Here is a 21,766-nt window from a genome sequence, read left to right as displayed (position 1 = left end):
TTGATTCTGAAACACGTAAGAGATGTATTTCTTGGACATGTTCACTTTATTTTTTTAATAGATACATTCTAAACAAACACTGATGTTTTTATATGATGATGACATGCTCAACGACAATATTATTTTACTATTGGTTTCTAAAGAAGAAAGCTATTTTACCCCTCTATAAAGCACTCCAATATGCCATCCAATTCTGGGCACCATTTCGTAAAAAGACATCAGAGTGTTGGAATGAGTTCAGAAAACGCAAATCAAATTTATACATGGCATATAAGATGTCAAGTATGAAGACTGACTATCAAAACTTAACGTTTTTAAAGGGAGTGAGGTTTACATCCCAAAGCATTTCTTTACTGTTTCTATTGTGAATTTATGGAAAATGCTCCCACAAGATTTGGTACAGGCAAAAAGTGTGGCTTTAACAAATAGGGTTAGATCAATATCCTACTTGTAAACCACTATATACACGGCTGCTGGTATTAAAGGGGTTTTCCAGGCTAAAAATATTGATGACAACAATAGGTCCTTAATATCTGGAGTCTAACACCCAGGACACCCAACGATCAGCGTCTTCTCAGCAGCCGATACACAGAGAATGGAACAGGAAGCAGACAGCTCTCTTGGGCTAGAACTATAAAGTGGATGAAGGTCTATTAACAACCCACCTACTATGTGAGACATACAAAGATAATAGAAAACACAATTTTTCAATATAATTTCAGTATCATGGTTTATCCTTCTCCTTGCCATCATTTAATAGGAACCTTCATTACTTTCAGAGGGTAAAAAGAAAACAATTTCAGTCTTGTGATGATCACACAGGTGCACGGCTCCTTGCAATACAGAGATCTGATACTCTTACTGGAAAAAGCCAAGCACCTGTGTGTCCAGGACAAAAAAAAAAAAATACACAGCGCTTGCTTTTTATTTCGGCCAGCCAGCCTTTTTATTTACAACCAGCGTGTTATCGCTGCAGCCAACTTACAAGGTCCCATTGCTGGACTGGCTGGCAGTACGACATGTGACTGTTACTGATCTCCTGCACCAGTCATGTGTTAGCAGTCCATGTAGAAAAACCTGGAGGACAGCACTTCAATGCAGGGGAAGTAAAAGGTGAAGAACTGTGTATAATTATTATTTTTTTTGTTTTACATGATTAACTATTTTTTAATTTTTAAACCTGCATAACCCTTTTAAAATGCATTTATTGGGTATATTTTCTGCGCGATCTGAGAACAGTGCATGATAGAAGTAAGGAGGGGAGGTAAGAAGAGCTCTGTGATCTATAGGTTGATAGGATTTGGTGCAGGATTTTTTTTTAAAAAAAGTAAATCCTTACAGGACTCCTAGAAGAGACAATGAAAGTCCTGATGACCCTGCCCATACATTTATCAACAATTCCCTATATCAGTGTTGTACACAAAAACGTGTCAATCATTCCAAATAGGAACGGGGTCATCAGGACTCTCTAAGTCTCTCCGAAGAGCCCTATCAGGATTTATTTAAAAACAGTGCTTGAAAGTAAGTGAACCTCTATATCACAAAGCCCAGTCTCAGATGGGTCAGCAGAAATCACCCAGCAGGTTCACTTCAAAACCCATAATTCATACAGAATACATATTGTATAACTATTCATTGTACATTAAGTAACATTTATTTGCGGAAACTGGAATGACCCTTTTACGTCAGTCAAGGTGCCCATTATACAAATGAATTAGCAAGAACTATTCCGTACGTGCATCTGTAACCAAATAAGTGCAATTCCTCCAGTAACTACATTTAGATAAAAATGCCATGTATTTATACCAAATTGTTCTTTTAAATGAATGCAATGAAAACTGAAAGTCACAGGAATTAGCCTGAATTAAACATAGGCAACGTCTTGAACCGGCCAAGGGACATGCTGTACTTCCAGCAACAGATTGTAAAAGGTTACTCTGATCCCTGACCGCTTGGTCTTTCAGACTATTTCTTACGGTTAAGCGACAGTAATTTCCTTAAAAGTCCTTCAGCAAGAGATAGTCTGACTGAATTTCCGATCTGAAAATAAAAAAAATCAGGCTTACAACATTGAAATGTCCCTCGAAGAGCTTACCATCTAAGTCAATTGATCCCAACTGCTAGAAGCTATACTGTTCTGGTTATCTGCCAACTGTTTTAAGCTCCCAAGGACCCGAGAAGTGGCCCCAATGGCTCTACCACAGGTTATGGTGAACCCTATCTCTGTGTTGCAGACCCCTTGGTAGTTAAAGGATTAACACGCGGCAGAATGAACTAGTTTTAACCACTTCAAAAAGCAGTATGTTTACCATTAGCCCCCAACCCTTCCTATTTTTATCGGTGTTGCAGTGTTTGGCTCAGTGAGCGGCGGTGAGAATAGTGCAGGTGTGTGGGAGCTGTGAGCGTTCCCTTCCCCACATGAACGAGCGAGCTGAAAGGAGGGAATGAGCTGCACTTTATCCCCCCCCTCCCAATGCTGGATGTCTGCCACTTCAGAGACTGCAGGGAGACTCTGCCTGTGGATGCATTATGTGGGTCTATTGTGGAGAAACAAGATTTAGAGGCAGGCACTGCACAAAAGCGCACACTCCCCTCCAACAAAACAGCCTTACATTTAGTAAATGAGCCACTTTCTCCCTCTGACACGCGTTTACAGGGAATTCTTCACTTAATGGAGCTCAAGGGGGAGACTAACAAAGAACCCGCTGAGCATCTTGATTGTGTTTTCAGAGCATTGAGTGAATCTAGCGAGCTGATTCATACAAGACAAGCACAAAGCAAGGTCTCTAATGTAGGCCTCGGAGCACGGCCTGTTTGTTGGAGAGGAGGGAGGGAGGGAGGGAGACAGGTAGTGCTTGCTGCATTGGGAAAGAGACTGTACGCTATGTCAAACTTTACCCCACTCCCAATGAGCGATAACCAAGGCTTATATAGTGTGTGCATTCATGCCAATCCAAGCACTGCCGTAACGGTCAAACTTAACCATCAAAATCGAGATGTAAGAGATAGTTACTTTATATAATTTCTTCTTTACTGGGTAAATGTGCACTACATCATATATAAAGCTGGACAGAGACCTTAGAGGAAATTCTACTGGATCATGAACAACCAGTTACTGAGACATTCAGCAAGATAATTAGTTTTATTAGTCACCCAAAAAACCTCCTAAGGCTGAAGTCCCACATTGCGGATATGCAGCTTTTTTTTGTTGCAGATTTTGTTGCAGTTTCTTTCAGCCAAAGCCAAGAATGGTTACAAAAAGAATGGGAACTCTATAAAAAGTTCTTATACTTCTAGCTTTTGTTCAATCCACTCCTGACTTTGGCTCAAAAAAAAAAAAAAAAAAAAAAAAAACGCAACAAAATCTGCAACAAAAAAAGCTGCGTTTCTGCAATGTGAGGCCTCAGCCTAGGGCTGAGGTCCCATGATGCGGAGACGCAGCTTTTTTTTGTTTTTGCTGATTTTGATGCATTTTTTTTTTTAGCCAAAACCAAGAGTGGCTGCAAAAGGAATAGAGAATATATAGGAAGTTCTTATACTTCTACCTTCTGCTCAATCCACCCCTGGCTTTTGGCTTAAAAAAAAAAAAAACAAACAAACAAAAAACTAACAAAATTTGAAACAAAAAAATGCTGCATTTACAGAATGTGGTGCCTTAGCCTAAAGGTGAGACCTCATGTAGCAAGCCACAGCCAAAAAGCACTGCAAAAAAAGTTCACTGTGGAAACGCAATAGTTTTCTTCTGCGGACTTTCTATCCCTGTTACACCTATAACAAAAATTCCAGCGTTTTCCGTAGGTATACTTGATATATTGCAATTTATTAAAAAAAAAAAAGTGACAATTTTTGAAATCGCGGCATTTAGGCTGCGTATATATTTCTGCAATGTGTGGATGGGATTAGCCAAAATCCCATCCACTTTGCAGGTTATGTAAATGTAAAGAGCACAAGGGCTCCAGATTGTACCTCCCAAGTGTCATTGTTTTGGAGGGACAGTCACCAATTTTGATCCAAATCCCAGTTTCTCTTTGTGCTCTTTACATATCCCTTTTTTAAACCCATTTACCCAGGGGGTACCAAATAGAAATAAGGCCCCATAGCTAAACTTGTAATGGACATTCAATTATCTATTCATATAGATAACCACTGCTACAGTACATGGAGCCAAGGAAAGTCCAAACTTGTTGCCTTTGGTTAGTGCATAAACTATTATTCTTGTAAAAGAGAATCCAACGACAGGGTTTTACTCTGATCTCTGCAAATCCTCTGCACAGATATTGCTTCCATGAAAAAGGAAAAAAGATACCGCTACAGGATACTGTTGCCACTTTTCGGGAATCAACAGGGATCTTTTTGTAGACTCCCAATACATGGCAATTGACCAGTTAAACATTTCTAAGGTAAAAGAAGCGAGTCGCTGTTGAGGCTATGGGTCTACACTTCACTGTCCTCAATTGCAGGAAGAAGCATGACAAGTGTTCCAACCATTCTCACTAATTCAGAGATTTTGCATTATTCTTCGTAGAAAAACATCCCGAGGCAAAGGTAAGAGTGTAGCAGCTTGTCAGGTGAACAGTGAGCCTGTCTACAAGCCATATTGTATCTCATCTATCTCACATCAAGTGAAACAGGGGGTCCTCACCCTGCAGAAAACATGTACCTTCAAAGACGTTCTCCAGTTTCTCAATGACAAGTGTGATACAAATAGATCTGGACTTAAGGAAAGATTAGATGCAAATCAGAGCGATGATAATAAGGGAAAGGAGCAGGTAGTTCAGCCATGTTGTGAATGCATGCAAATCTCTAACAATGTGACACACAGTATAAGAAGAAGGGACGTGATCGGGAGAAGTGTGAGGAAAAGCTGGGGTGCTAATAGGAGCTTAACGTTACTTTATGAGGCAGATGAGTTACCCTAAAAGTAGTCAGCAAACCGCTGGCTACCTGTTTTTGTCAGGATAAGGGCTCGTTCACATCTGCGCCCGGTCTCCGTTCATACAGGTTTCCGTTTCCTGCACAAAACATGATTAATCTTGGCCAAACTAAAATGGCCGCCACATTATACTCTGGGGTGTCTTCACCAGAGCATGTTAGGTAGAGGCCCAGGAAAGGTGAAAAAAACAGAAAAAAAATTAAACTCACTTTCAGCTGTTCCAGGCAGCTTTTAGGAGACAGCCGAAGGCTCCTTTCACTGTACAGAGGTGGAGCAGGAGGACTGCAGCCCTGCTACCTTTCAGTGGCTTGAACCCTTGCACACATTCCTTTGCCAGAGGATGCCTGGAACAGCTGATCAGGGCAGGATCTGCAAGTCAGACCCCCACCAATCTTACATCCTAACCAGGTTAGTTTATCAGTATGAATAATGCTCCCTGGCCCACAAAGCCCCTTTGAACCTGGAGCCCCATGTGGTGTAAAATGCTGTGGTTTGGATGCGGCAGAAAACACAGCGTTTTACAACCCCTGCAAAGTGGATGGCATTCTAGCGAATCCCATTCACACATTGCAGAATAATACGCACAGCGAACACGCTGCAATTTCCAAAACCATTATGGTTTTGGAACTCATAGCATGTCATTTATACCTATAGAAACGCGTGGTTTCCCTATAGGTATAATTGAAGCTACGGGTCATGCCATAGCGCTTTTTTTGCTGTGGTTCACTACATTGGGCCTTAGTCTTAGACCCACACCAGAGATCAGATTTTTTTTCACAGGTGAAAGAGATTTTATAACATCTCATCCACTTTGCTGGAACAATAAAGATTTTCTGCACATAGATCAACAAAAGGAAAAGCCCAAAGAATCCCCTAAGAGTCTTTATAATGTGCCACTCTCTACATATATTTTATGTTATCTGTAAAATTACCACATTGTAATATCTCTGAATATACCAGTACAGCTCTGTTCACATTAACATAGAGCCATGACAGATGCTGGATCGCTTATTTAAGTGACTATTGGCACATCCTTAGAGACCGCTATGACTATAGTGAGGTTCATCAAGGTTCAGTTATTTTCCAGGGTAAGGGTGCATTCACACTGAGTAAACGCTAGCTTATTCTGAACGTAAAACACGTTCAGAATAAGCGGCGTCTAAAGCAGCTCCATTCATTTCTATGGGAGCGGGGATACGAGCGCTCCCCATAGAAATGAATGGGCTGCTTCTTTCACTCCGTGCAGTCCCATTGAAGTGAATGGGGAGTGCCGGCGTGTACGCTCCGGCATGAGCAGAGCTTGCCGTATACGCCGGCACTCCCCATTCACTTCAATGGGACTGCACGGAGTGAAAGAAGCAGCCCATTCATTTCTATGGGGAGCGCTAGTATCCCCGCTCCCATAGAAATGAATGGAGCTGCTTTAGACGCCGCTTATTCTGAACGTGTTTTACGTTCAGAATAAGCTAGCGTTTACTCAGTGTGAATGCACCCTAAGGATAACACTATAGACTGCACCATTGTTAACACCAAAAATGCCAGAAAGCTGAACTATGGATGAAGCCCTACGTAGTGCAAATGAAGCACTTTACAGTCCCTGCAAAGAGAATCCCATTCACACATTGCAGAAAAAAACCTGTTATGTTTGGGTACATATTGCGTTTTTGGAAATCACAGCATTCCCATTAAACCTACGGAAACGCTAGCGTTTTTTCCCACAGTGCTTTTTTGCTGCGGCCTGCTATGTAGGGCCTTAGCATAACACTAATGAGAACAGAGCCTAAGCATAACAGAATTTATACTGACTGTATATCTGGCTTTATGAGAGATTTTTTTTGTAGCAATAAGCACTTTTTTGGCACCTAACCCTACTGAACCATTGCCAAAACAATATTAAAGTCAAGCACTATTTTTATGGGCTTCCATAAAACAAAGGTATTAATATATATTAGAAAAATGTAATTATTAATTATTTATTTTATCCTTTTTTTTTCCCTGCCTATTCTATTGGTCCTCCTGGACTCTGGTAAGGAAGATATTGGATATCTTTTTTTATACATCCTGATTATATCCATTTATCTAATGTTCTATCTATCTATCTTTAGCGCAAAGGTTATGTAAGAAGACACCAATATTGTAAGTGGCATATGGTATGCGGGAGCCTTGTTAAATCTCATTAGATTTAGAGTTTTTAAATAAGGGCTCATTCACATCTGCGCCCGGTCTCTGTTCTGCAGGTTTCCGTTTCCTGCACAAAACAGAGGCAGGAGACGGAAACCTGCAGGACTCTTTCATACCCTTTCATTTGAATGGGTTTGAAAGATGTCCAGCCGTAAGCGGCAGTGAGCGTTTTATGCTGTCTGCCGCGAAACCGTTTTTTTAAAATCGGACACAGAGTCAGACATGCAGTACTCTCTGTCCGGTTTTAAAAAAAACGGTTTCGCGGTGGAGAGCATAAAACGCTCACCGCCACTCACGGCCGGACCCGGTCTGACAGCTTTCCGTCTTCTGCCAGCAGAAGACGGAAAGCTGAGAACAGAGACCCGAACGCTAGTGTGAACCTAGCGTAAGCAGTAAGTTGCATTTTAGGTCTACAGAGATTTTTCAGGACTTACTAACTTGATGATCTTTCCTTAGGATAGGTCATGAATTGAAAACCAAGGGAGCCGACATTCTGGACATCCGGGGACCGGCACAGAAATGCCATGATTTGCCCACGGCGGAAACACCGCAGGAAAAATCGCGGCGTTTTACAGTAACTGCAAAGTGGATGGGATTCTTACAAATACCATGCCCATTTTGCGGTAAAAAGCATGGTGCAGAAACGCCACGATTTCCAAAACTGGTGTGGTTTTGGAAATCACAGCATGTCAATTATATCTACAGAAATGCCGGTGGTTTCCCCATAGATATAACTACTGTAACAAAAAGTTTGCGGAGGAAAACTCTGCAAACTTTCTGTTTAAATTGCTGTGGGAAGAACCGTGATGAGTTGCCGCTGTGGTTTTTCCTGCAGCACTTTATAGCTTTGGGTCGTCCTGTGGGGCCTTAGGCTTAGGCTGAGGCCCCACGCTGCAGAAATGCAATTTTGTCTAATCGCAAATTTTGCTGTGGTTTTTTTCCTTTTACAAGGTAAAAGTCTAAGTACTTACTATATATTCCCCATTACTTTTATAGCTATTCTTGGCTTTGGCTGAAAACGCTGAAAAATCCGCAACAAAAAAAGCTGATTTTGTACCTCAGCCTAAAATGGCAATGGTGATTTCTGAACCACAATATCACATTCATCAATCCCACTTCCTGTTTGCAGCCCATTCCCATTTAAGTGCATGGGCTAAGCTGCTATATATATATATATATATATATATATATATATATATATATATATATATATAGATATAGATATAGATATAGATATACACATACACACACCAAGCCAGCTGCAATGCATATGTATATGTACTTAGTAACTAGTGAAGAGGACGTAGCAATCACCCAGCTGCAGTCTCTTCAAGCAGCTGCTTATTACGAGACCTGGGTGTAGGGGTCCTAAGCATAGGTCATCAATTATTAAGCCTGAAAAAGCCCTTTAATTACACCTGGCAAATCCTGACAGACCCCAGAACGTTCTTGCTCCGCAGTAAAAACCAGCATAAATGTGACACCCACATGAGAACGTAACCTGATGTAAACACTGAAATCACGGACATCAGAAAGCCTGTAATTGGATACACTGACCTTAGCTATTTGCTTATAGAAAGGAAAATTCAATGGCATCAATTACTGTAAAGACTACGGATCAAGACTAATTAAACTTCTTAGCAATGCTCAATCCTATATGTGGCTGTAGGAAAAGATTCCATTAATACAGTGAAATGAGAAATGTGTCTGTGAAAGTAGTACATTAATAATAATAACGTATAATAATAAGTAGTAATAATACATTGATAGCATGGAAATACCAATTCTCCATTCCAAACGACACATTTCCAAAACTTTAAATATGGACCGCAAAAGATCTGTAATATGGCAAACATATAAATCTATGGCTTCTTTCGGAGTCTGACTTCACACCTATTTCGAAAAAATTATTGGAAAATGATTTACAGAGGCATGCTACCCTAAAGGCATTGTCATGCTGAGGCACCAAAATTACACACCTTGATATATCTTCTGCACTTTAAAGAGGTTGTCCAGGATAAATAATATGTTCTAATTAGGCCATGAAAGGTGAAAAAAAAAACCAAACCATACATGTCCCCGATGCTCTCCCAAGACGGTTTGATCCAGTCTGCTGCCTTCTTGTTCGTGAATTTGTCATCGGCTGTGACATTCCGGATCCCTTCCGGCAAGGCGGTGATTGGCCTTAGTGGTCACGTGACAGCTGAGTCCAATCAGCAGCTTCAGGAAAGGAAATGGGGACATCACAGGTAGGGACAGGTGAGTATGGTTTTATTTTTATTTTTTTTTCACCTCCTACATAATTAATAAATAAAATTTTAGGCTGGACAACCCCTCTAAGGAGCTCATACACACGGGGCAAGAGGGGACGGATTTTGGTGCTAAATCCATGTCATAATCTGCCCCCTCACAATGGAGGTCTATGTAGACATCTAGCTTATTTTTTCCGTAAGCGGCATGTTCCCGCTCACAGAAAAAAGAAGCGAGCTGCCCTTTCTTCATGCGGACTCCGCGGCTGATTCAGCACTGGCGTCCGCCTCGCGGCAGCACCCTCCGGGCTAGGCCCATTTATTTGAGCTACGTTACAATCAGGACCAAAATGCGCCATACCGCCCCCTGTGTGCACTAGCCCTATTAAGGCTGAGGTCCCACATTGCAGAACCGCAGCTTTTTTTGTTGTAGATTTTGCTACGGTTTTTTGGGCCAAAGTCAGGAGTGGATTGAGCAGAAGGGAGAAGTATAAGAGCTTCCTATATATTTCCCATTCCTTTTGTATCCATACTTGGCTTTGGCTCAACGCAACAAAATGTGTAACAAAAAAAGCTGCGTTACCGCAATTTGGGGCCTTAGCCTAAGACTGTTTACTCTAACTCTGCACTAATTTTTAAACACTATTAGTAAATCTGCCCCATTGTGTACACAATATTACCCCCTAACAAACTAAACACAGCTTACACAAAGCTGAATTAACAGTCCAGTATAGAGCCTTCCTATAATGGCTGGATATGTTAAATTTTTATATGTTTTATGTTTTTCTGCATGTACTTTAGATATATTGATAAGCCGAATACTGGACTAATAGAGCCATTTTCCATCTAGCAATCACAGTATACACAGACAGTAGTGGTGCGTCTAATACACGACTGCAACCAAGGATTTTGTGTACATGCTGTTTTTTTAAATAAAAAGTCTAAAATGTTCAGTATTAAATATTGATATCTAAATGCAGCGACTATAAAATGTACCGTGCGCTTTATTCAAATATTATTTCAAAGTATCAAACTGTCTAACAATAAATAACATCTTATGAGATTTTCATCTTCCTCATACATACTAAAATTACACCCACAGAATATTCAATACATTCTACAATGTTTCAATTTTACGTTTTATTTAATCAAAATGAATAAACTTATGGGTAACTCGGAGTTGCTTTCTTCCCAAAACAGCACCACATCTGTCCATGGATAAAGCAGCTCAGCTCTATTGAAACGTATAGACAACCTAAAGACTACCACATAGTGTCCTGCAGCAAAATCACGCTGTGGGAAAAATGCTCTGCGGGAAAAACTTGCAGCGGCAACACATTGCGGTTCTTCCCGCAGCGCTTTGCGCAGAAATTTCGTAGAAGTTTCCTCTGCGGACTTTCTGCTTCAGTTGCATCTGTAGGGAAATTATCAGCGGTTTCGTATAATTGACATGCTGCGATTTACAAAACTGCAACAGTTTTGGAAATTGTGGCATGTCTGCTTCGTGTATTTTACTGCAAAGTGGGGATGAGATTCGCTTTGCTGTGACTGTAAAACGCCACATTTTTTTCCACGTAGGGTCCCACCTTAAAGAGGTGCGGTCATGTCTTATGACTTTTTGAGTTTTATACACGAGTAGACTATCGCTACTGCCATTTCCAGATATTTGGGGCTGTCACTTTCAGCTACAGATAGAAGTGTAGGGTCAAGTGGGCCTTCATTGATACAGAGTGGTAGAGACAGCCATTTGTCAATACCACAAAGTACAAGAGTACTTTCAAGTGGGTATCACTGGGCAGTGGAGGACAACACACCCGACAGTACACTTCTATAGGTAGTTGAAAGTAACAGCAGAAATATCTTTGGAACCAGGCAAGGTTCCTTTGCATCAACTTCTTGAGACGTTGCCAAAGGCTATTTATAAAGCTGATTCATCACTTTTTACATAAGAAAAATAGAAAAATTGCATAAGTGTACATACTCACTGAGCAGCAATCTTAGATTAAAACAAAGTTAAATGGTGACAGCAATGCTACTTCTCCTATTCAAGTGAATGGGAGTGGGGCTACAGTTTCAGGCATCAACCCTACACTGTGCAGACTCAAAGCTGTATACAGTGTATGAATCGCCATACTCTGTAGCCATGGTGTCTGTAACTGCAGCCCTCTCCCATTCACTTGAATAGGAGCTTTTAGCCGAATACATAATCTATGGCTTTCGGCAGCGGAAACTGATAACTGGGATGGGGTTTTGGTGTCGGACTGTGACCGATCTGATACTGATGACCTATCCAGTGCATAGGTCATCAGTATCAATTACATTCAGGTCTTGGACAGCCCCTGTCATTGGATGCAAGCTGTTGAATCACTTTAAGTCACAGTAATGGGCATGGGTCACCTGTTCACACACAACTTGTTCCTACACAAGTCTCAGGCAATCTCTGACAAGTCATAGTAGTCATGTTGTCGGATATGGTATCGGCCAGTCTCTGCACTTGGGGAGTATTGTGTACCCCCTACCACGTTTTAGTAGTCTCGGAGTCCGTGAGTTGCCTTTGGTCATACAGTACCACTGCATTTTTTTTTTTTTTTTTTTAAACTGTAATGTTATTGAAAGGATTTTTGTAAAATACAATACAACACAAGAGTTGAAAACCTAGAAAACATGAAGCAATGCATATAATGTCAAATAGACTGGAAATGTATAAACATCACAAAAACCTGAGAGTAGAAATGAGGGGATGGGGGAGGAAGGGAAGGGGAAGGAGTCAGAGACCATTCAAAATACAGTATGTGTCCCAAGATGACCATATAGCCTGGAACGCCTCAACAGTATGATTAAGTGTGGCTGTCAAGTTCTCCATGCTACGGACATCCTTAAACCACTGCATTTTTTAAGTATTCCCAAGCAAAGTAAAAATAATAGTTATAATTCAAAGTTTTAAGTCAGAGATATCACAAAGTGTTGTGCCAGATGACAAACTCAGCACTCCTGCTTTGATACACTCAGTTCTGCTACGTCGGTAACAGCTTTAATATAGAGCCTGTCTAAAAATACATTAATGCAGCCATGAATATGTATTAGGCTATTTAAACATTCATGCTTATTAGTTTGCACAATGAGAGAATCTTAGCACGTCCAATAATGCCAGCAGAATTATAACCCCAGGCTTTAGTATTGTACCCTATGATAAGCATGGTAGTGATATAAGGCTCTCCCTAGATTAGACCTTAGGTGTAGGAGGATCTCTCCAGCAAAGTCACAACATAGACATGGGACTGCCTATTGATACATCTTTTGGGGACAGCAGTGCTGGTACTCTCTATGGAAGGACTTTAGAGATTGATCATTTTAACCTTAGAAATATTATATTGTGACTTCTGTCTCTTCTAAGACCCACTTAAAGAGGAATGTCAACCATAAATACATATGACATAGTCACAGGATACAGCAAATATGTCATTTGGCAATTCAAAGCTCTGTATTTGAGGATACAAAGTTAAAGGTAATTGGAATATTCCCTTAAAGGCGTTTCCCCATGAACAAAACTTACTCCCTATCCAAATGATAGAGGATAACAGTATGTCAACAGGGTCCCAATTTTTTGTGTGCATGGAACAGCAGTCTGCATACTAAGTCTCTTGGTCCTGTGAATAGGAAGTGTGTGTCTGGTAGCTAGGGGTCTGTCTACTGGGACACCCGAGCAATCACAAAAATGGTGGTCCCCAAGTTCTCTGTGAATGGGACAACAGTGTACACTCTCGTTCTCATAGTCTTATGGAGAGAGCATAAGTGTCTGTTAGGGTCCATTCACAAAGTTTTTTGGCGGTGATGTTGAATCTGCCTCGAAATCAGCTTCCAAAATAAGCCTTCCCCATAGAACTATGGGGAGGCTATTTTTCCACGCTGATTCCGCGCCAGACTCAGCACCAAATTCCTCCGTGTGAATGGACCTTTAGATACGTATCTGTCTACTGGGATCCCCAGTGATCTCTATGTTGTCTGTGTGAATGGGGCAGCCTTATGCATACTCATTCTCCTGGCCCTATGGATTGGGGATAAGTTTCTGTTAGCTACAGGTCTGTCTACTGGATCCCCAAGAAATCACAAGAATGGGGGTCCCAGATTTCTCCATGTGAATAGTGCATTAGTACTAGTACTAGTATGCAGTCTCATTGTTGCAGTCTTGTGGATAGGTGATAAGTATCTGTTAGCTACAGGTCTGCCTACTGGATCCCACCCACAATGACCAAACAGAGTTCTCCGTTTAAGTGGAGCAATAGTGCTAGTATACACTTGTTGTTGCGGTCTTGTGTATAGGGAATAGTATCAGTTACATATAGTTCTGTCTACTGAGACTCAAAGCGATCAAAAGAATGGCGATCCCTGGGATCTCTGTGTAAGCAAGCGCTAGTACGCACTCATAAGTGTTGCTACTTATAAATCCCCGTTATCTATAGCACGGTATATTCTAGAGCCTGTAACTACAATCTGTTCCAAGCTATTATAACCTTTATCATAATGTGCAGCTAATGTGTTGTTATCCCTGAATATGGACATAATAAAAAAAATTTCTTAACCACAAGCTCATCATTGCACAATATCTAATATAGATTTCAATCAATAAAAATTCTATTAGGCAAAAGGCAATTGGCGCTGATATCTCTGCCAGTCAGAAACATAAAATAATCTTCCTCTTTCAGCCAACAATTAAAATGGCCAATGCCTCCATCAACATGTACACGTTAACCCTGTGGTGACTGGATGAGACAAGTGGCTAGGAGAAATCTCTGGCCTCTGACATAGCTGATCCCATGGGGGAAAAAATTGGATCGGTTAGGAAAATACAACGAACCCTGTCTATGTTTCCAAATGTAACAGACCTTGGCACGACGTTGCCAGCCCTCATGGATATGGACATCAGTTATCAAAGCTGTCTAAAAGAAAAATTCTCTGAGGAACGTATCCTATGCCAGTCTAGATCTCTTCTGTGCCAGGGTGAGATGTGCCTGGTTTAATAAGAGGTACAAGCTTCTAAATAAATAGTGTGCAAGAAACCTAAATGTAGGAGTTGATATAGAGATCAGCTTTAATATACACCAGTTTCTGACATGAATTCGGTAAAGCTTATTGGGCTAAGGAAGGCCAAAGTACAAAAGTGGGCAAGGCAAATGGCAAAAGTTGTAAATCTTTCCACAAAAATTGATTTGCACCAAAATGTTTGACTTTTTGCTCCAGTTTTCTGTGGGGGGAGTTAAATTAAACCTTTTTTCTGCCTTTTTGCCCTGTTGTTGTTGCCCATAACAAATACACAGAGCTCAGCTTTCATGTTATGAAAAAGGTTTTCCCACTAAAACCACTTATTCCTTATTCGCGAGATTAAATACAAGTGTCTGATCGCTGGAGATCCCACCACTGGAACCCCTTATGATCATGAGAATGGAGATGTTACCTATTAATGAAGCAGTAGGGTCATGCGTGAGTTCTATTCACTGACTGGAACCGTGGTCACATATGCACACTACTGCTTCATTCACACGGAATTCGTGGATCCCCATTTCTTGTGATCAACGCAGTCTGACCCAGTGATCGGACACCTATTACCTATCCTGGGAATGGTAGATAAGTACTGCTGTGGTAACATGAAAGGTGCGCTGTGACAATGGCAACAAAGACTTATCTTCAAAGATTTATTCAATTGTCTAAGGCTAAGGTCCCACAAGACGTCCCACAACAACAAAAAAAAAGCGTTGCGGGAAAAATTGTGGCGGCAACGCATCACTTTAGACAGAAAGTTCACAGAAGTTTCCTCTGTGGACTTTGTTTCAATTATACCTATGGTGGAACCGCTGGCGTTTACGCAGGTATAATTGACATGCTGCGATTTCCAAAACCGCGCCAGTTTTGGAAATCACGGCGTGTCCACAGAGCAGTTTTTACCGCAAAGTGAGCATGAGATTCGCTACAATCCCATCCACTTTGCCCTGACTGTAAAACACTGTGATTTTACCCGCAGCATTTCTGCCGCAGGTTTATCATGGCGTTTACGCCTCATTGGGCCCTGGCCTTATTTGTCTATAGCAAACAATCACAATGTAGTTTACCACGTGTGGCCTTACCCTTAGAAAATTTGGATGCATATGCCCCAGTAAATTTAGTGTTTGAGAGTTGCTGAATCAGCATATCATCTTAATAAGTCCTATTCATATTGTATTACTTAATAAGTCGTTCTTAGGCTAAGGACCCATGTTGTGGAAGTGTAGTGTTTTTTGCTGCTGCAGAAAAAAAAAGACTGCATTTTACATCACAGGTGAAGTGAAGATTTCATTACCGTATTTTACGGACTATAAGGCGCACTGGACTATAAGCCGCATTGCCCATGAGCGCCTTATAGTCCGTCTCGGTTCATATATAAGGCGCACCGGACTATAAGCCGCAGTCCGGTGCGCATTATATGTTATTGAAAGCGGCGGCAGGCAGACTTTGCCAGCGGCCGCTTAACCCCCCGCGTGCCAGCCGCTTCTATTGGAAGCGCTCGGCAGGCGAGGAGGGGCTCTATCAGCAAAATCATGCTGATAGAGCCCAACCGTAATGTTGTGAAACTTACCGAGCGGTGCAGGGTGGGCGGGCATTCAGGCCTCCTCTTCCTCCGATGTTCCGTCCTCCTCCTCCGCCGCTCGCTGATAATGGCCTGGGCGCATGCGCAGTAGTAGAAGCATTATGATATTGCGCATGCGCCCCGGCCATTATTAGCGAGCGCCGGAGGAGAAGGACGGAACATCGGAGGAAGAGGAGGCCTGAATGCCCGCCCACCCTGCACCGCTCGGTAAGTTTCACATTCTGTTTCAGCGTGACAGCAGGGCTGCCGGACACTTCCCATTCATTTCTATGGGAGCCGGCATGCGAGCGCTCCCCATAGAAATGAATGGACTGCTTTTTTCCATTCATTTCTATGGGGAGCGCTCACATGCCGGCTCCCATAGAAATGAATGGGAAGTGTCTGTCCATTCATTTCTATGGGGAGCGCTCGCATGCCGGCTCCCATAGACATGAATAGGAAGTGTCCGGCAGCCCTGCTGTAACGCCGGCGTGTACTGCTGTGATACACGCCGGCGTTCCGTAGTGTGAATGCACCCTTACGGTGCCTTTTATGTATGTATGGAAGCGGCACGCAGACTTTGCCGCCGCTTCCATCCATATATAAGCCGCACCGGACTATAAGCCGCACTTACGATTTCTGATGAAATCGTAGGTTTTTATGTGCGCCTTATAGTCCGGAAAATACGGTAATATCATTCACACATTGCAGAAAAACACAGCATATAAAGTTTATCTTCAAAATCTTACACATTTTTCCTATACTTGTAATAAGAGAAGAAAAATGCCAAGAAAAGAAAACAGCAAAGACTCAATGAAAAGCGTTGTGGGAAAAAAATGCAATATGTTTTTGCTGCGTTCTTCACTATGTGGGGCCTTGGCCTTAAGGGAAGTAAAGTTCATTCATTAAAGAGCCAGTGCATGAGGTTCTTGTTTCAGCTCTTCTGTTTCATTGGCCAAGTTCTCTTTTCCCAGTTGTTGGGATCAGGTCAATAGCACATGACCGCCGCAGCCAATCGCCATCTCAGCAGTCATGTTTTATTGACAGCACATTGATAGATCCAGAATGCTGAAGGCAATGACATGACTTCCGAGGCTCATGATAAGCTGTAGACCTGACATCACTGTTGCAGCCACGTGAACAAAACCTAGCTAGCGGAACAGACTTCTATTGGTCAACAAGTAAAGGCCAATCTCTCTTCAATCATTTAAGAACCCATTTGTGAGGAGTACTAGGGAAGTAATAAAATCCATGTGCCATAGCACGTATGTTATTTAATAAGCCGTTACTTTTATAAGTGAGTCTGGAACCCTGGAAATTACTATTAACACGTAGTCTGTGCCCTGCGGTACACTGCCGACAGCGCTCTATCTGCAATGTGTCATTTTTCTAATTCGCTCCGCAGGAAAACTGCTTGAAGTGCAATGAGGACAAGACAAGAAGTAGCCGTAGCCAACCTAACCATACATTTAAAGGGTGGCACACTGCCACAAGCTTATATATCCTCTATATATATGTAGTAATACAGATAACCTCCATACATACGTAGTAATACAGATAACAGCTCTAAAGCTAAGTCATCACTACAGAACTGAACAGCCTGTATACTTTGGGGATCCATTATACAATTCATGGTCGTCATTATAAGGTATGATTGAACTAAACCGCACATTGTGACAAAAGTACCAGTGGCCTGATATAATTGGTTTTATATACAGCATTCAGAGACTAGAGCCTCAATATATTATACAAAATTAAAAAGAAATAAAAAAAAAACAACTTTATTGCTACACAATTTCTACGCAGAATTGTAATGGCAAAAGCAGAGCAGATTGTGATGCCGATACACAGATGCAAGGCAGCAATATTCTCATCTTGCTGCGTTATATATGGGAGTACAAACTACTGGAGGTTGGCAGAGCAGAAATGCTACAGAGAACCATTATATGAATAATATAGTAGAAAACCAGTGATTTCTGTATTAAAATTCATAGAAAAGTATGGACACATGTAGAGCGATACGTACGGACACAGAAATCTCCACTTTCATAGTATCCTGGGCAACACTGTGACCTCCTTCTGTACATGGTTCTTAGGCCACGTCGGTAGGCTGTCTTGTAACTTATCCTGTGCAAAAAATGGGATAAATCAGGACTATACGAGGCAGCTTAACAAGCACAGAAGAATGTACAAAAGTAATGGCAGGCTTCTATATATACACATCTTAAAGGGAGAATATTAACCCAAAACTGCATATGGTTGGGTAGAAGCACATAAACCAGTGTATTCCCCTTGTGCATCAATGCCTCCATTGCTGAGAAGTTGTCATTTTTGTCAATATGCAAATGAGTTTATAGAAACAACAAGGGTGTTGACATTGCTCCAGAGAATTGTCCATGAACGCCCTCATTGCACCAAATAACTCATTTGCAAATTAAGCAAAACATCAATAACTTGGCAATAAAGGTATCGATCCACAGGGGGAAAACAGTATTTGATTCAGGAGCCCCTAACCCATATATCTTCAAGGCTGGGTTAATATTCTAGTTTCTGGTGACAGACTCCCATTGACTATAACAATATACAGTTTGTATACTTTCTGCTTATCCTTGCCCTTATATGTGCTTCAATTAAAGGGGTTTTTACAGGACTATGATGTTGATGACTTATCTTTAAGATTGCTGTAAGTCTGACATGTGACACCCATGTATATCACCTGTTTCGGATAAACGCTGTGCCCTCTTCACTGCATACCGAGCAATAAAGATAGGTCATCAATATCATATTCCTGTAAAAGCTCTTTAATCCAGACAGTAGGGTATCTACCATAGGCCAAAGAGAAAATGTGGTCTGTAAATTTGACAGCAAATTTGACAGAGGAATAATTGGTGGTGCCAGACAGGATGGTTGCAATATCTCAGAAATGGCTGATCTGACATTTTCTTGTATATTGCAAATAAGCATTTGTAAATTCACAGCATGGCAAGACTTTAAGCACATGGACTAAATCGTAAGGACTCATCATAGCCCCATAGAACAAGGTATTGTGGGCACAGGTTCATCAAAGCTGGACAACTATTACCTGGATAGAGAAATCTTATTCTTAGCTGTACCATGCAGATTTATTATGCATGGTGAGGGGCGCCAGATTTATCTTCATTTAGGCCAGTTTACTGGGGTAAATGATGCCTGAAATCTGCCAATGAGTTGGCATAGATTTCAGTCGAGAAGCACAGCCCTGCCGGAGTATGTACCTTATATAAGAAGACGTGCACCTTTTTATAAATAAGGCACATTTTTTCCCTGTCCCGATGTTCAATACTTTGGTCTTCGTAAATCACTCCCAATGGATCATTCAGCCTTTTGTCAATGTTTTCATGCTGGTATTGCAAAGGTGTGGGTGATTTTTTTTTATTTTTTTTATTATTGGTACATATCAGCTCTCCTTTATGCCTGATTTATAGAACTGTGCATTGAGATGATCTTATGTTATTCCTCTGAGAAGGATATGAATAAACTAGGTGTTACCAGTTGGTTGGAAATAAATCTCCAGAATTGTCATAGAGCTGGAGGCACAGGAAGGGAGATACCCAGTATAACCTTGCCATCGCCCCCATGCACTGTACAATGTAATCTGAAGGGTGCTGCTGGCGACAACCTACCTGTGTCTTGTGCATTTGAACCAGTTGAGGATGTCTGTGCAGCGAGTGTAATAAATCTGATCAAATGGGTGAGCGTAAGATTCCTGCACCGTAACAGCATAGCTGGAAGAGAGAAGAAGAGGAAAGGTTAATGGCTTCTTGAAACTTGGAAAGATTTTCGTGTAGATCAGCAATAGAGAATGCTGTAATCTCATCAAAAGGGAAATGCTCACAAAAATAAGATGGTCTTAATTACACTTAAAATATGTGCCGCTTCGCCTGCCACCACAATCTCAAGTGAATGTCACTGTAATCTTCCAATAACTATTAGCAGAGTGACTGAAGAAGGGGCATACGGAGCAACTATTTCTGGCACTTCCACTCAAGTGTTGTTCAGACCTATCGCAGATAATATTAACTCATATCTATTTTTAACTTTATGTTTTACCAGCCATTGACTTCTTCTTCTTACTGCTGCTCTTCTCTGTTGGTCATTATGTACCCTCGCAGGAACCTAAGGCCCGGTTCACGTGTGTTAGGGCCATTTTGTTCCGCTATTCGCATGAAATATGCCGAGAAAAAAGTCCAGCAAGCAGTACTTTCCTCTCCACATTTTTTGTGCGGAAACCAAGTGGAAACACATTATAGTCTTTGGGGTCCGTGGGTTTCCTTAGGTAACTGCTTTTTTTATGCGGATTAGGTTTCCGTTCGGGGGTCCCCAAGCTGACTCCCTAAATGGAAACCCAAATGCAGATGTGAATATAACCACAGAGATGACACAATATGTCATAAACCTATGGTGCTTGATAGACCCAACAAACATTGCCTGGATTGATGACTGGTGGGCCTAAATGTAACATTTCAATTGAGTTAAACAGTATAATAGTAACTGTATAATAGCAATATAAAATCCATAAACGTGGATATTGGTCCAGCCAGATAGCCACTCTAGAGATAGTGATCCTGAGATCCAGTTGATAATGTTATGTGGTAAATCACTGTCCTAATTGTTTTGACCTGCACCAGGCTGCATCCTTTCTTGGTAAAGTCTTGTCCATGAAACCCATAACTGGTGGTATCCCTGGATTACTAGGAGCAGCTCTGGACAGCTTCCTGAACAGTGTCTGTACTGTGGGCCAAGCTATGCCCTGGTATATACTGCAGTTTGTGATCAGACACTGGGGGTGTCCCATTCCAATTTGTCCCAACATGTTCAGTTGTTGTATGTTACACTTTGAGCCTGTTCAGACTGTAAGCAATAGACCATGAGAATTACCCAAGATGCCATATTCCCTTTATACAAGACTGTAACCAATGCTGTGTGAGAACATCCAAGCAATGTGCCTCTACTGCAATAAAGTTAAGATCAACGTTATTACTGTGTCTGCCTCTTTGCTGCTCCATATTTGAATGGGGCCCGTTGTATGGTCACGGGCCATAAACAGAGTTGACCTTCTTACAACCTAATGTACCTTTCCAATGGGTAAACTTCACAAACATGTCAAGGCTGTCTAAGACTGCAAAACATGTCCAGGATGGAAAGGACAAATATTCCTTCTGTTATCTATTGTCCTTGTTGCTTATGCAAAAAGTAACTTTTGCAGTCACACCTGTTTCTACCTTTGTCAGATAAGATTTAGATTATTTAGAATAGGTAAAATAATCCGCTACCATATAACGGTATGTCACATCAGCATGAAATGCATAAGCAGATGAACTTGAGGGCGCGCACATAAAACACCACATCTCTGTACACAAACCAAGTTCTTGATAGCGTCGCAGAATTCTGATATCCAAACCCTCCATCGATAAACAACCCCCACCTAAGCAGCTAACGCTCCCTGCGCACTGCGTCTACTCCGCACAGACCGCTTTGATGCTGCCCCACTCAAGGATTAGCTTTCACCTCCCCACATCTTAGTTCTTGAAAGTCTTTTCCTGGATTTTATAGCATTTTGTTCTCTGTGTAGTACAATATTTGACATTCTTTCAGCATCAAGGAGAGACTGATGACATTCAGAAATGTGAGTTATTTTATATTTTATGATAGCAGAGAAAGGCCCTCCCTATTCACTGCCTAATCTTTGACCCTTCTCCGTGTGAGATATTACCAGCTAAGTAAGAAAGTCGTCCTGGTCAGTGGAACCAATCAATTCTGGTATTT

General features: G+C 41.4%; 2 protein-coding genes across 3 annotated transcripts in view; both read right to left on the bottom strand.

Annotated features, from left to right (window-relative positions):
- MEGF11 (multiple EGF like domains 11) overlaps nucleotides 1-21,766 on the bottom strand; it is a 324,148-nt gene that overhangs the window by 226,941 nt on the left and 75,441 nt on the right. For both annotated transcript variants that reach the window (XM_075273141.1, XM_075273142.1), the window contains exons 3-4: nucleotides 19,624-19,725; nucleotides 17,988-18,088 (exon numbers count right to left, since the gene is read on the bottom strand). In XM_075273141.1, the coding sequence (XP_075129242.1) occupies nucleotides 17,988-18,088; nucleotides 19,624-19,725 (203 nt within the window). The remainder of the gene's footprint in view (nucleotides 1-17,987; nucleotides 18,089-19,623; nucleotides 19,726-21,766) is intronic.
- LOC142202847 (mitochondrial import receptor subunit TOM20 homolog) overlaps nucleotides 1-21,766 on the bottom strand; it is a 331,267-nt gene that overhangs the window by 299,635 nt on the left and 9,866 nt on the right. The gene's annotated exons all lie outside the window — the stretch shown is intronic.

This window comes from Leptodactylus fuscus, chromosome 5, assembly GCF_031893055.1.
Source record: "Leptodactylus fuscus isolate aLepFus1 chromosome 5, aLepFus1.hap2, whole genome shotgun sequence".
Classification (NCBI taxonomy): Eukaryota; Metazoa; Chordata; class Amphibia; order Anura; family Leptodactylidae; genus Leptodactylus; species Leptodactylus fuscus.
The sequence above is the reverse complement of the archived record's forward strand: the minus strand, read 5'-3'. Positions and strand labels throughout refer to the sequence as shown.